This window comes from Ambystoma mexicanum, chromosome 8, assembly GCF_040938575.1.
Source record: "Ambystoma mexicanum isolate Mex_15411 chromosome 8, UKY_AmexF1_1, whole genome shotgun sequence".
NCBI classification, from domain to species: domain Eukaryota; kingdom Metazoa; phylum Chordata; class Amphibia; order Caudata; family Ambystomatidae; genus Ambystoma; species Ambystoma mexicanum.
The window spans coordinates 357,266,456-357,281,234 of record NC_090929.1 but is presented as its reverse complement, the minus strand read 5'-3'; the positions used below and the strand labels follow the sequence as shown (position 1 = coordinate 357,281,234).

The 14,779-nt window shown below is 48.0% G+C and overlaps 1 protein-coding gene across 1 annotated transcript in view; it reads right to left on the bottom strand.

Moving 5' to 3' along the window:
- Positions 1–622: 622 nt before the first annotated feature.
- Positions 623–14,779, bottom strand: part of SLC31A1 (solute carrier family 31 member 1) — a 117,634-nt gene continuing 103,477 nt past the window's right edge. Inside the window, exon 5 of the mRNA XM_069609814.1 lies at positions 623–1,737. Coding sequence (XP_069465915.1) covers positions 1,536–1,737 — 202 coding nt within the window. The 3' untranslated portion in view covers positions 623–1,535. The remainder of the gene's footprint in view (positions 1,738–14,779) is intronic.

Below are 14,779 nucleotides of genomic sequence, written 5' to 3'. Positions count from 1 at the left end.
CGCAATCTGGTGCCACGCATTACTGTATTTGTAGTTACTTTTCATAGCTTAACATGTAGTCTGGCCAATCTGCATGGTTTAACTGTAGTCGCTAATCAGCACATGGTTTTATTTGTAGCCTTACTGAAGTCTCTCTGACGTTCACATTGTTAAGCATGTTTTCCGGACCAACATAGTATGTGCATGAGTCGTTTCCATTCACACACGCGCATCCAAACATTAGAACATTTAAAAGATTGGGGCATGGAATTAGAAAGGGGCAAGAAGGATTTGCATTCCCCATTGAAATGTATTAAATTAATGTATTGAGAGAATGAATTAAGAAGTGCAAAGAGCAAAAAGCATTAATGTCCATTATAGGCGTCACCCTCAGGAATGTCACTCTGTGAGGCGTGTAGCTTGGAGATTTGCCATAATTGCACAAAATAATTGGGTAAAGGCCCTAATGTGTAGGTGGACATTCACAGTAGAATTGCCATCTCCTAGGGGTTTCTGGTAATGTATAGGCGCTCCCCATAGAACTAGTAAGAGCAGGTCCTTTGCACCAGAGCTCTTCTGGCAAACACCACTCACTCTATGATAACATCGGCAGACTAGTGGTAGACAAAGAATTATGGGCAAGTCTCTGCAGCATACATTTATTACAAAGGTCAAGTCTTCACAAATCTCTGACCAGTACACTTCATCTTTAAATTGTACCATACATAAAAGCTGATAACTCATTTTTTAAAATAATGATAAAAAACAAATCTTAAATAAAAAGTAGATGAAATCTGAAACAAACAGAATAAAGAAATCGTAACCTGTGCACTGGAATTGGGCAACAGTACATGGGTGAATTGGAGCTCTTGGCCTCCGTAACATGAAACATTTTACTTTGGCAGAGAACCTAGATTTTTATTTTGCACCCTCCTTGAGTTCTGTCTGCCCTTCCCCAGGGATACCTCTAAATCATCCCATATTTGAAAGAAACCGCATTAGTCTGATACGTATTTAACACATTAAACCCAAACACATGGATCACTTCAATGGGATGAGTCCGAAGACTAGGACAGCAAACTGGTGGCTGCTAAAGCTGGGCTTACTTCAGTTAATGAGTACCCACTAATCGCGTAGCATATACAACGCAAATGCAGAGAATATGTGTACATAGTCATTTGGTCAGTGGCTGTAAGAACTATATAAAAAAGAAAAAAGTAAAAACTGATTTCACATGAATGTAAAACTTCGACTTCTCGGCCACTGACCTGTGGCATTTAATTTGTTTTCTCAAGGGTTCATTAGACTAAATTTGATCAGAGTAGAATTGCTAAGTTGAAAGTAATCATGGTTGGTGACTGCAGAAATCTCTTTGGCCCCTAGAAACTTCAGACCAAGGCTCCTGCTGGCAACACAGAAGCCGCATTAGTGATGACAAAGCAGTTAAAAAAAACAGACTGCAAAGGCGGGGAAAGAGCCTTCGTGTCTCATTGGTCACGGTCTAGGTGTTGATACAGAGGCACGTACAAGGCCAGGGTGGTGCCTGCAGTCCATCATCAATGACAATGTTCTGTGATGTCCACCACAACAGCCTTTTTCCAACTGAAGAAGAAGTAGCCAGTGCCGGCTCCAGCTGCGACAGCGATGCACAGATAGGCATTGTAGGTCATAAAGATAAGCATCAGGAAGTAACTGGTCACCACTTGGAGAATATGGAGCAGCGTCTGGGCCATGTGGGGGAGGCTCAGCATCTGTTGTCTGAGGAGAGAGGGATGCAAGTTAGATGGAAACACTCAAGGTCATTTACAATTTCCTCTCAATCGTAAAGGGGCAGATAGACTTCACAAATTGATTCAGGTGCAGCAATGATTTTCTTGTGATGGGTGTCACAGAGAAGAACAAGTTACTTCTTACCTTGTAACGTTGTTTCGATGGGATGTTCCTCCGACATATTCCTTATCTTAGATATCTCTTTCCAGCTTTGCTGGCCTCGGAAAAATGTTTCTCTCTAGAGGGCGCTGCGCGTCGACGTCCGCCGAGTCGATGTCCCTCGACAGCCGCCGTATCGACGTCGTCATCCTGCCTATAAAGGCCGCGCGCAGCGTCCGTTGCTCAGTTCCGTTTTGTAGCCCACAATAATTCTTTCTGGACTAGACTAATCACCCTGAAGGAGTGTAAGCTGCAACAACAAGGGAAGTAGTACTGCGGGGATGGATGGGAGGGTCGATAAGGAATACGTCGGAGGAACATCCCATCGAAAGAACGTTACAAGGTAAGAAGTAACTTGTTCTTCGAAGGGATTGTGTCCTCCGACGTATTCCTTATCTTAGATAGGCTCCCATAGCAGTATTCTGTTATTGGAGGTGGGAGTACTGACTTCATGCTTCCTCTTATTGATGAATAGAGTGCAATACTGCCCTTCCAAACCTAGTCTCTTGACTGGAGGAGGAATCCAAGTTGTAAAACCGTGTAAAGGTATGGACGGACGCCCATGTGGCAGCTGCACATATGTCTCTAACCGGCACTCCTCTTTTGAGGGCCGATGAAGCTGCGATATCTCTGGTCGAATGAGCCCTAAGATTTTGAGGGGGCTCTTTTCCTGCCAGTTTATAACATTCCAAAATGGCTAAAATGATCCATCTGGAAATGGTCAGCTTAGTTATTGGTAACTCCAGCTTGTGACCTGCGTAGCCTACAAACAGCTGGTCTGTTTGTCTTATCCTAGCCAGTCTACTGATGTAAAAACCTAAAGCCCTTCTTGGGTCCAGCCTGTGTAACCTCTCTTCCTCTTTCCCCTGATGAGGAGGAGGATAGAAAGATGGAAGGGTACTCTTCTGAGTGATATGAAATTCAGGACCCACCTTTGGGAGGAAATTAGGCTTCACTTGCAGAACAACTTTGTCTTTGTGAAAGATTGTATGAGGGGGTTTACAAGAAAGAGCTTGTAACTCGCTCACCCTTCTAGCAGATGTAAGTGCTATTAATAAAACAGTCTTAAGGGTAAGAAATCTTAACGAACAAGAGTGGAGTGGTTCGAAAGGTGTGCCCATCAGGAAAGTTAGGACTAAGTTTAAATCCCATAGGGGAACCTGGAATGGTCTTGGAGGATAAACGTTAGTTAACCCCTTTAGAAACTGTATTACCAAGGGTAACTTGAAATAGGATGGTTCTTCCGCAGTGCGCTTAAAGATGGATAGCGCTGCGAGATAGCCCTTGATGGTGCCAACTTGAAGGCCTGAATTCGCTAAATAGAGTAGGAAGGACAAAACCATTGGTGTACCACATGAAAAGGGGTCGATATTTTTTTCTCTACACCAGCTGCAAAATCTGTTCCAACGGCAGCGGTATAAAGATTTTGTTGCTGGCCTTCTTGCCGAAAGCAACACCTCCATAACATCATCAGGGAGGTCCCAATCCTTGTACCTCAGCCTTTCAGAAGCCAAGCGTGAAGGTTGAGGGTTTTGATGTCTGGATGGAGAACCTGACCTCCCTTCTGTGAGAGCAGATTCTCTCTGAGTGGAAGTCGAATTGGAGGGCAGATGGACAAGTCTAGAAGGTCCGGGTACCGCGTTCTCCTGGCCCAATCCGGGGCAATTAGGATCATGGTTTTCCGGAATCTTCTCAACCTCCTGATCATTTGTGGAATGACAGGGACCGGTGGAAACGCGTACAGAAGCGGAAACTCCCAGTCCACTATGAACGCGTCTCCCAGAGCTCCTCTCGGGGGAAATTCCCTTGAACAGAACAGATCGCACTTCCTGTTGACACTGGTGGCGAACAGATCCACCTGAGGGGTTCCCCAAAGGGCGAAGATCTCTTGAAGGACTTCCTGAGCTAGTTCCCACTCGTGGGAGACTGTGCTCTGCCTGCTCAGAGCGTCCGCTGTCAAGTTCTTCTCTCCGGCTAGGTGAACTGCCGATAGAGAGATTCCTTCTTGGATTGCCCAAAACCAGAGCTGCATCGCCTCTCTGCACAGAGGTAGTGATCCTACGCCTCCTCTTTTGTTGAGGTAATGCATGGCCACTGTGTTGTCCGTCATTATCAGGACATTCTTTCCTTGTACAGATGGCAGAAAAGCCTTCAGCGCGAGTCTGATGGCCCTTAGCTCTAACAGGTTGATATGTAGTCTGGACTCCGATGGAGACCAACGACCGCTGATGGTCAAGTCGTTAGCCTGGGCTCCCCACCCCGTGAGTGAGGCATCCGTGACTACTGTTATCTCCGGCCAGGGTTGCCAAAACTGTTCTCCTTTCAGAATGTTCTCCTGACAGGCCCACCACTGAAGGTCTCGAGCCACTCTGTGGGGAACCTGAAGAAGATCTGTCATTCTCCCTGAGAATTGTGACCACTGAGTTCTCAGTGTCCACTGGAGGGATCTCATTCTCAGGCGAGCCTCTGGCACTAGGAAAATGCAGGATGCCATGAGGCCTAGCAACCTCAAAAAGTCGAAGGCTGGGAAACGTTGGGCATTTTGAAACTTGGTAACCATCTGTAGAATATCTTGAGCCCTCACCTCTGGTGGCGAGGCTTTTCCCAGAGAAGTGTCCAGGATCGCTCCGATGAACTGGAGTCTCTGCGATGGTATCATTTGTGACTTCTTTAAATTGAGGGAGAAGCCCAGTCTGTGCAGGGAGTGGCAAACGTGAGTTAGCTGGATCTGAGCTTGTTCCGAAGATACATCCCTGATCAACCAATCGTCCAGGTAGGGGTAGACGTGAATCCCTTCCCTCTTTAGACTTGCAGCCACTACCGACATTAACTTGGTGAAGACCCTCGCGGCGGAGGTCAGCCCAAATGGCAGCACTCGAAATTGATAATGAGAGTTGCCAATTGCGAACCTCAGGTATTTCCTGTGTTTGAGATGGATTGGCACATGGAAATAAGCGTCCTGAAGGTCCAGAGATACCAACCAGTCCTGGAACTGAAGGGCCTGAAGGATCTGAGAAAGTTACCATCTTGAATTTGTCTTTCCTGAGGAATTTGTTCAATTCTAGTCCAGGATGGGTCTCAGTCCTCCGTCTTTCTTTGGAATGAGAAAGTAAGGGGAGTACCAGCCCCTGTTCCTCTCCGCTACAGGCACCGGTTCTATGGCACCTTTCTCTAGCAGGTCTAAAATTTCCTGCAAGAGGAGCGGATGTGGAGCTTTTTGAGAGCTGATCCCCGGTGGATGACTCTGAGGTATGCGTAGGAGAGGCAGGCAGTAACCTTGTGGAACTGTCTCCAATGCCCAAGCATCTGACGTGATAGCCTGCCATTCCGCCAGATGTTGAGTTAACCTGCCTCCTACAGGTGTCTTGTGAGGGAAGTCCTCAGAGTGGTTTTGGGGCGGCTGATGCAGATGCCGATGGTAAAGAGGCACCTGCTGTTGCTGCGGCTTTTGAATATCTACCCCGTCCACCTCGGGTAGTTCTTCTTTGTCCCCTTTGAGCCGGTCGTCCTCTACCTCTTCCGAATGCGGAGTAGAAGCGAAAGGACTTGCCTCTCGCAGAGGATCCTGTGGAACGAAAAGGTGTCTGACGGATTGCAGCGCCTAGGGATTTTGCTGCTGCCTTTGATGTTTGCAGTTTTTCTAAACTGTCATCCGCCTTTTTCCCCAAACAAAGAAGAGCCATCGAATGGCATGTTCAAGAGCCTGGCTTGCACATCTGGGGCAAAACCAGACTTTCTCAACCAAGCGAATCTCCTGGTTGTTGTACTTGCCGCCATTGCTCTGCTGATACTGTCAGCCGAATCAATGCCCGTCTGGAGGGATTCGCACATAGCGTCTTTACCGTCCTGTATGATATTTAGGAACGCCTCCCTTTCTTCTTCCTCCGGGATGCAGTCAGCCGCTGTAGAAGCACACTCCCAAAGTGTATGCTGAATCTAGCAAGGGTGCAAGTAGCATTAATAGATTTTAACGCCATGCTACATGCCGAAAAAACTTTCTTAGCCATAGCATCATATTTTTTGTCGTCCCTGTCCTGTGGGACGGTAGGGTAAGCAGTCTTGATGTCAGTAGAAGATGCTGCCTGTACCACCAGACTTTCTGGGGATGGGTGTTTGGACAAAAACTCCGGGTCTGCAGAAGATACCCTGTATTGTAGTTTTTTTATTTACTGCCGGGACGACATCTGGGGTTTCCCAGTTCGTCATGATTTTCCTTTGAAGAGCCTTATGAAAAGGTACTACAGGATCCTCCTGTGGACCTTTATCAAGAATATCCGTGAGGTCATCTTGTTGGAAAGCCTGTGAAGGGGTTGACCACCCCATAAATTCTGTGATCCTGGCCATTAAGGCTCTATAGGGGGTTTCAGCATGCTCCCCCGGGTCTGGCCTAGCGAACTCCACCTCAAGGGAAGTGTCTAAACCACTTGCCTCATGTAAGGAATCATGGAGTTCCTTTAATCTGCGTTCCTCTGAGGATAACTCCTCTTGAACTCGGGTTGCAGATCCCTGCAACTCAAATGTCTCTTCTTGGTCAGATAGTTTTCCCTCTTCCATAATTGAGGACATTGTTCTCAATTGGTCTGAACTCACAAAGGGTGTGAAACCCATCTCCAAGGCAGAGGGTGCCAAACTTGTAATCGGCCTCGAAAACGTCGATGTCGTCGACGCCGACGTAGAATGCTACGAACGTGGCGTTGAAAACAAAGGTGGAGGCCTTGAGGTCCTCGATAGAATTGGCATTCTACATGAGGATGTCGACAATCTCGACGACATCGTCATAGAAGACCTGGGGATAGCCACTGGGTGCGCCGCAACCGTGACTTTCCTTGGCGTCGACGCCGGTGTCGAAGATGGCGTCGAGTCGACAGACCCATGTGTCGAAGGTCCCTTCGACAACGGCGTCGAAGACACTGACCTCGGCGTTGACGGAACCTTCGTCGACGGCGAAGACACCGACCTCGGCATCGACGGAACCTTCGAAGAAGGATTCAAGGTCTTAACTTTACTCGAGAGTTCATGACGCGCTCGAGAAGCTTCCTTCGTCGGGTACTGCGACTGGCGGCGTTTTGGACCTTCGGGTCTTTCGACCAGAGCATCGCTCTCGGCAGTCTTCGAGGGGGTCGAGGCCGCTTTCTCGAAGACGCTCATCATATTTTTGTGGAATTCCTCCCATTCAGCCCGGGAACTATGTTTCGTGGGGAAAGGGATTCTCTTTGGTGAAACAGAGGAAGAGGAGGACGAAGAAGGGGATCTTCGACGTCTCCTCTTCGAGTGCTTCGATCTCGAGGAGTGATGGGATCCGCTTCGAGACCTGGAGTGCAAATGGTGACGAGGAGACTAATGTCTCGACTTCGTCGAGGAAGAAGAAGCTTTAGAAGTCCTACCTTTTTCCAGCTTCCCCCTACGCTCCTTCAGGGCCTTAGCTGTCATGGAAATACAGTCCTCACACTCCCAACAATGGTGTTCAGCTCCCAAACACCACAGACAAACTCTGTGAGGGTCAGTCAGCGACATCTTTTTCCCACAGTCTCTGCATTTTTTAAAGCCGGACCGAGGGGCCGTCGGTTCCGACGAGGAAGCCATCGAGTATGGATCGAATATCTCGAGGGAATTGGATTAATTCTCTACGAAACTGAGCAACGATATTCCGAGGCACTGAGTAAGCGTGGAAAAACGGAACTGAGCAACGGACGCTGCGCGCAGCCTTTATAGGCAGGATGACGTCGACGTCGATACGGCGGCTGTCGAGGGACATCGACTCGGCGGACGTTGACGCGCAGCGCCCTCTAGAGAGAAATTTTTTTCCGAGGCCAGCAAAGCTGGAAAGAGATATCTAAGATAAGGAATACGTCGGAGGACACAATCCCTTCCAAAGGAAGAACACCCAGATACCAGAATATGGCGCTCTGGTGGAGTTTTATTTACAAACACAAGCAGGTGACACCTATGGAAATTATAAAATGGAAAGCCCTATTGGAAAAAGTGTATTAAAAGACAAAGGATTCAGTCCACCCCACTCAACCATTCCCAGGGTCCCTCTACTGAAAGCCTCTAGACCCGGCACCCAAACATAAGGATCTCAGGTATGGGTTTTGAAAATACCTATGGGACCTAGGAGTTTGCATTTACAACAGAAGAAGGGAGATTTCCATAAATCTACAAAGGTGTTGTGATGGGGCAGGGAATACATTGTATCCGCCCCTAGTCCAAACGTTCAGGCCCTAATCTAGAAGGTAAGCCCAGAGTGCTCCCACACAAGATGCATTCAAACAAAGTATCTCGAGGAGTTATACTGTCCTAAGACCAAACTTTCATCTCAGTGGGACCCGGTCCTCGCAGACGCTGGTTGTTGCTTGGTCTGTGTATCTTGGCCATGTCCCCACGTAGGACAGTGGGATGGCTGCCATGGTTGTTAGAGCCCTCAACCTCATGGGTCTGCAGTGGGCAACTGCAGAGATTCCCCTCCTGCCCGAGGGGCCTCCTAAGCTTGGCTCTCCTGCTTGAACAATTCAGGTAGTTATCCCAACCCCTACATGGTACTTCCAAATAGGAAGTTCTATTGGGGCAGGCCTGAAGTCCTACTTGTTGGCACCCTACTTTGAACTCCCAACTATCATTCTGGTGTTGCTCTTCTGGACCCGGGGATTTAGTGCCTCACCTGCTCTCCCAACCTCAGGGGATGCAGCACCCCTGTCTGGCTCGCATCAGCACCCGTCAATCACTTCAGCAATGTTTGTACCCACCCTTTTGTGGCCCGTCTTCCACCTTAGCTTAGATTCTCCACGGAGTACTGGATTAGTGGTTTCCTAGTACCTGGCTCTCTCCCTGTGCAAATGTTCCTGATGCCCCACCTTTTCTTACTCCTGCCCTGGCACCTAATCCTCCACCTCCTCCTGCTCTCACTTTGGCTCTTCCACCTTCTCTCGCAGTCTCACCATACTGGAATGCCATCCTCTCTCCCCACAAAGCTAGAAGATTACAACTGCCATTTTCAAGTGTGAATAATATGGTGATTGGGGTAATAAAGCTATGATTGACTGTCCTGTTTGTTCCTGAGTTTCCCCATTTCTGATTGGCCATTGGGCCCATGCAACCACCTCCCCCCCCTTGTGGGTAGATCTATCCCCTCCTCATCTCCAGGTGAGGATAGATCTGGAGTGTTGAAGAGGGTCCAATGCGCACGTCTGCTAGGTTAGAATCAGACAGGAGGATTATGGTGGCATCCTGTGCCAAGCCCAAGCACCCGCTTCCAGTCTCTGAAATATGTTTTGCTGTTAAGACTGGGTTTACGTTCTATGCCAGGCTTTGACACTAGTGCACACAGCATGTGTGTGTCTGAGATTTGCAACTTGGCTACTGAGTCCCTGTTGGATACCTGCTCGAGGTACATAATTGTTTTCCTGAAGGATGCTTCATTTACAGTCTCCAGGCATCATGTCACGGAGAAGGTGGCTTCCCCTGGACTCCAGAGTTCTTGAGTATCCCTATTTTCTGCATTACCGCCTCACATTCTATCCAGTCACAATGCTTACGAAATAAAGGATTGTCAGAAGGAAGACCATGACTCTGAGAAATATGTTAAGTAATCTGGCCATTAACCTTTATATGGGATACATTACTCACTGTAATCGTATTTCTGGTGCTTGTATCTGCTTAGATTCACATGTTCTGCACAGTCCGACATCTAGTGGAAGTCGCAGAGTATTACAAGATTTGTTTTCAAAATTCGAAAAACGGACGTCGACAGGGCGTGTTTAGCAACAACATCCCTAGTGTGATATGTGAAGTATCGGGAGTACAGAAGATGTGATAAAGCAGAAACAGTGATAACCCAGAAAACATCTATGCGCTTTCTACTCCAGTAGGTTAGGAATGGTGGTCGCATGTGAATCTAAACAGATACAATCCCCAGAAATACGATTACAGTCAGTAATGTATCCCTTCTGGAGCTTGTAGATCTGTTTAGATCACATGCTCTGCATAGATTAGCGAGCAGTATCTGGAGAAAGAGGTGGGAAGTTAGAAGGTACAGCGTCAAAGACATGATTTAGGACTGCTTGTCCCACATTTGAATCTGCTTTAGAGTGTGTAAATGCAATAATGCTGTGTGAACATATGGACGGAGCTCCATGTAGCAGCTTTGTAGATGGCTTCCAGAGGGATGTTTGCAATGAAAGCCAAGGTAGCTCCTGTACCTCTGGTAGAGTGTGCTCTAGGTGTGAAAGGTAGAGCTCTTTTGGATAGGGAATAGCAGAGTTGTATGCATTTGACTATCTATCTGAGATGGCGCTTTTGATATGTGACCACCTTCTCGACCAGGCGCTATGGAAACAAAGAGTGGGTCTGTTTTCCTTAGGGGTTTTGTTTTGTTCACATAGTACAAGACCGCCCTCCGTACATCAAGTGTATGGAGGCTTCTTTCTACTGAGTTTGAAGGATTTTGAAAGAAGGTGGGAAGTTTTATGGATTGGTTTACATGGAACTTTGAAATGAACTTAGTTCATAGGACAACTTTGTTCTTGTGTATAATGAAAAAAGGGTCTTGTACATATAAAGCCTGTAGCTCACGGGCTAGTCTTATGGAGGTGACAGCTACCAGGAATGCAGTTTTATAGGTAAGATGCTTTAGTCTGGCATAGGAAAGGGTGGCCCTATGAGCTTGGAGAGCACAACATTGATATCCCAACCGGGGGGAGGGTTGGAAATTGGGGGGGTATAGCCTCTTTACCCCTTCCATGAATGCCTTAATGACAGGGACTTTCCACCAGGGCACCTTGTTCTGTGAAGTGCTGTAAGTTGATAGGGCCACCAGATGTACCTTTAGGGAATTAAATACTAGGCCGGAGTCTGATAAGTAAAGCATGTAGTGTAGACTGTAAGCTGGAGAACATTCTAAAGGGCTCAGTGATTGTGATGTGCACCATATCACAAATCTTTTCCACTTATTAAAGTAGCAGTGTCTGGTGTTGGGTTTTCGTGCCTTCTTGAAGATATCCATACATCTTTTGGAAGGTTCAAGTGACCAAACTATGACTACAGGAGCCAAAATTCTAAGTTCATTAATTGTGGGTGTGAGTGGAGGGATGCCCCTTTGTGTTGTGTCAACATGTTGTATGGGCACGGGAGCTTGATTGGGTCGCACATCGACAGCTTGTGCAGATGTGGAAACCAAGGCCGTCTCGCCCACAAAGGAGCAACCAGGATCAGAGTTAATTGTTCCTGGTGCAACTTGTGCACTATTTTGCTCAGGAGTATTGTCAGGGGTGTGGGGAGAGCGTAAGCAAATTTCCCTGACCAGTTCATCCACAAGGCGTTCCCCTTGGACCCTGGTTGGGGAAAACTGGACGCAAAGTCTGGGCATTGAGAGTTTAGGTTTGTGGCGAACAAGTCTATTGGGGGGTGACCCCATAGGGAGAATATTTTGACTAGGATTTCTGTCAAGTTACCACTCATGTTCTTCTGGTTGAGGGTATCTGCTTAGAGCGTCTGCCAGTGAATTGAGTTCCCCTGGAACATGTTGAAATATTAGGGACATGTTACGCTTGAGTGACCACTTCCATATTTTTTGGGATAGCTTGGACAGACTTTGAGAGTGTGTGCCTCCTTGCTTTTTCAGATCGAACATGGCCGTGGTGCTGTCTGTAAGGACCTGCACTGTTTGACCCTTGAGATGTTGCTGAAAGGCCTGAAAAGCTTTGAGGACTGCTAAGAGTTCTGGGAAGTTGATGTCTTTGGGCAGTAGCAGGAGTCCACAGGCCGTGGGCCATGTGGTGGAGGAAGTGGGCCCCCCATCCGGCGGGTGAGGCGTCTGTAGTTAGGATTGCTTGTGCTGGTGGAGCGCAAAAAGGTTTTCCTTTTAACAGGTTGTCCTTGGACCACCAGCAAAGAGCCTAAACCACGGTTCGCGAAACAACCACTAGATCGTCCCACTGTCTGCTTGCCTGAGACCACTGTTTCGCTAACCATTCCTGCATTGGACGCATGCGTAGGTGTGCGTGTGGAGCCAAGTGAATGCATGAAGCCATCATCCCGAGCAAGTGCATTGCTTTGTGTACAGTTATCTGGCGACCAACCTTGTAGTGAGGTATCTGCAAAAGCATGTTCTGTACTGTCTCGTTAGAGGGGAAAGCTAGCTCCTCTATTGTGTTTAGGATAGCCCCAAAAATAGTTTTATTTGGATGGGGACTAGACTCTGTTGCTTCTTGTCTATGGAGAAATCCAGATTGAAGAGAAGGTTCGTCTTCTGCGTGTTTAATTTGCAAACTTGAGAGTTTCCCCGGTAATTAGTCAGTCATCCAGATAAGGGTATACTAGGATGGACTTTCTGCGCAGGTGTGCTGCCACTACTCCAAGCACCTTTGTGAATACTCTTGGTGCCGAGGCGGTGCCGAATGGCAGTACTTTGAACTGGTAGTGTACTCCTGCCATCCTGAAACGCAGGTATTTTCTGTGCGCAGGGTGTATTGAAATATGAAAGTATGCATCTTTCATGTCCAATGTCGCCATGTAATCGCCCCGTTTCAGGAGTGGAATCACCTCCTGGAGTGTGGTCATGTAAAATTTCTGTGGTTTGACATATTTGTTCGCAGGGCGCAGATCTAGTACTCGGAGCATGGTAAGGTCTTTCTTTGGCACAAGGAAGTACGTTGAATAAATACCTTAGCTTAGCTCATTTGCCGGGACGATCTCTATGCTGTCCTTGTCGAGTAGCGCCTTTATTTCCTCCAGCAGTATTGTTTGTTCTTCTGCCGTCATCTTCTTCTGTCTCGGCAGGCGGTAGGGTGGTCTTTGTACCAGCTCAATACAATAGCCACCTGCCATGGTGGACAACACCCACTTGTCCAATGTTATCCCCTCCCATGCGTAGGTGAATTGAGTGATTCGGCCTCCTACTTGAGTGGCATGGGAGGGGATCTGAAACAGCGTGTTCTTGTTTGGGAGGGGCTGAGCCTCTCCTTGGTAAGGATCTAGCTTTACATCTGCCTCTTTGAAAGTTGAACGAGGAACCTTGGCCTTGTGACTGGCCCCAGGACGAAGACTGTCCACCCTGAGAATAGCCTGCGGAATGTTGCGCGCCCTGGCCCGACATCTCGTAGAGTTTGGAGAACCCAGTTGGGAATAAAGTCTGTTAGTTAACTGCCCAAGGGATTTAAGAGTACTCGTCCTTGGCACCCTTTAGGGCGTTCTCTACAGCCTTCCCAAATAATACATTTGTCTCTATTGGCATGTTAAAGAGGGTTGCTTGAGTCTCTAGCTTAAACCCCGACTGTCTAAGCCAGGCATGCAGCTAAATGAGCGTTACCTCCGCTATGATGCGTCCTGCGTTATCCGCTGCATCAAGGTTGTTCTTCAGGATCCAGTTCGAGATTTGTTTGCCCTCTGAGACAGTCTTAAGCAGGTGATCTTTTAGAGGTTCTGGGACAGTTTCTATTTGTTGTTCCAGCTCATCCCATTTGTGGCAGCCGTAACTAGCTAACAGTGTAGTATTGTTAGCAATCCTTGTTTGGTACGCTGCAGAGGAGGCAACCTTTCTCCCAAACGTATTCATCTTTTTGCTCTCCTTTTCTGGCGTGGCTTCTGCCGACACCAGTGAAGTGCCTGCCCTTTTTCTAGTGGTAGTGACCACTAGGGAATCTGCTCTAAACTGGCCCCTAATATACAAGGGGTCAGTGGGCACGGGTCTGAATAGCTTTTCTATCCAAGGGTTAACTGCCCTCGTAAGATTAGGCGTTTGTAGGGAAGGTTGGATAAGTCTCTGGACTGACTGCAGGAGAGGTGTAAACTGGGTGGCAGACTTCTTGTCCCCCAGGATATCTTCCACAAAGTTCTTGTCGACCTGCGTCTCCCGAGTGTCGATATTGAAATGTTGCACCGCCTATCATCATCATCGTCGTAAAACTGGTCTTGGCATAGAGGTCCCCCTGACACCCTGGGTCTGCTTGGTCATCATAATATGAGTCCTGAGAGGGGTCTTGGTATTGATAGGTGTCTTGGGCTGCTGAGGCCATAGTGCCTAAAGCAGAGGTGCTTGGTTGTGGCTCAAGACGAGACTTCTTGGCAAAGAGTGGCTCTGCTGATGCCCCTGGCTGTCAGGCATCTCCTTGAGCTGTCAGTTGGTCGGGGTGTCTATCCACAAAGTCCATGAAACGGGACATTCGGCCTAATGTTTGATTAAATTGTTCTGGAGTAAAATGGCATGAGGTTGGGAAGCCCAAAATGACAGGGGTCTGGGAGGGAGTGACATCCTTAACAGGCGAGGCTGGGAGGGAGTGGTATCTTTATGGCACATAGCCCCAGAGAGGGATTCTATGGGGGTAGAAAACTGTTTGGGTGTCCTTTGGGGTTAAGGGCGTCGAAACTCTGTTTATTCGGCGACCTAGCCTTAAGTAGTGGAGCACTGATGTGTTTAATTATTGCTTGTATTTTCATCGTTTTCCTAGGGGACGCTCAAATGCCTTTCGTCGCCTGTTCTTCAGCGTGTGAAAGGAGGGCCTTTTTATATGCAGTGTCCGAACCGACTTGTGCTTTTGGTCTTCAGGAACTGCCATGAGGCGAAAGCATGCGCAATGGCCCAGAGGACAGTGAGGAACCTGAGGCTTTATCCTCGGTCAGCGCATGGGCCTCCGCGCTCGACGGTGTCGCCAAAAGTCAGCTGTGAGTTATGTCCTTAGTGTGTTTGCATTTGTGTGAATCCTGGCCGCCGGGGGTCTTCTCAATCACATGACCGCCGGCCAACTTCTCAGAGTCGGGGGCCCACACTTGGGAAACCGATGGACCCCGTTTGCCCCCGGTGTCACTCATGACCCCGATACTGCCCTCACTGGAGTCTTCAGTCACGTCTATGGAGGCCTCTGCCTACATGGCGTGAGCG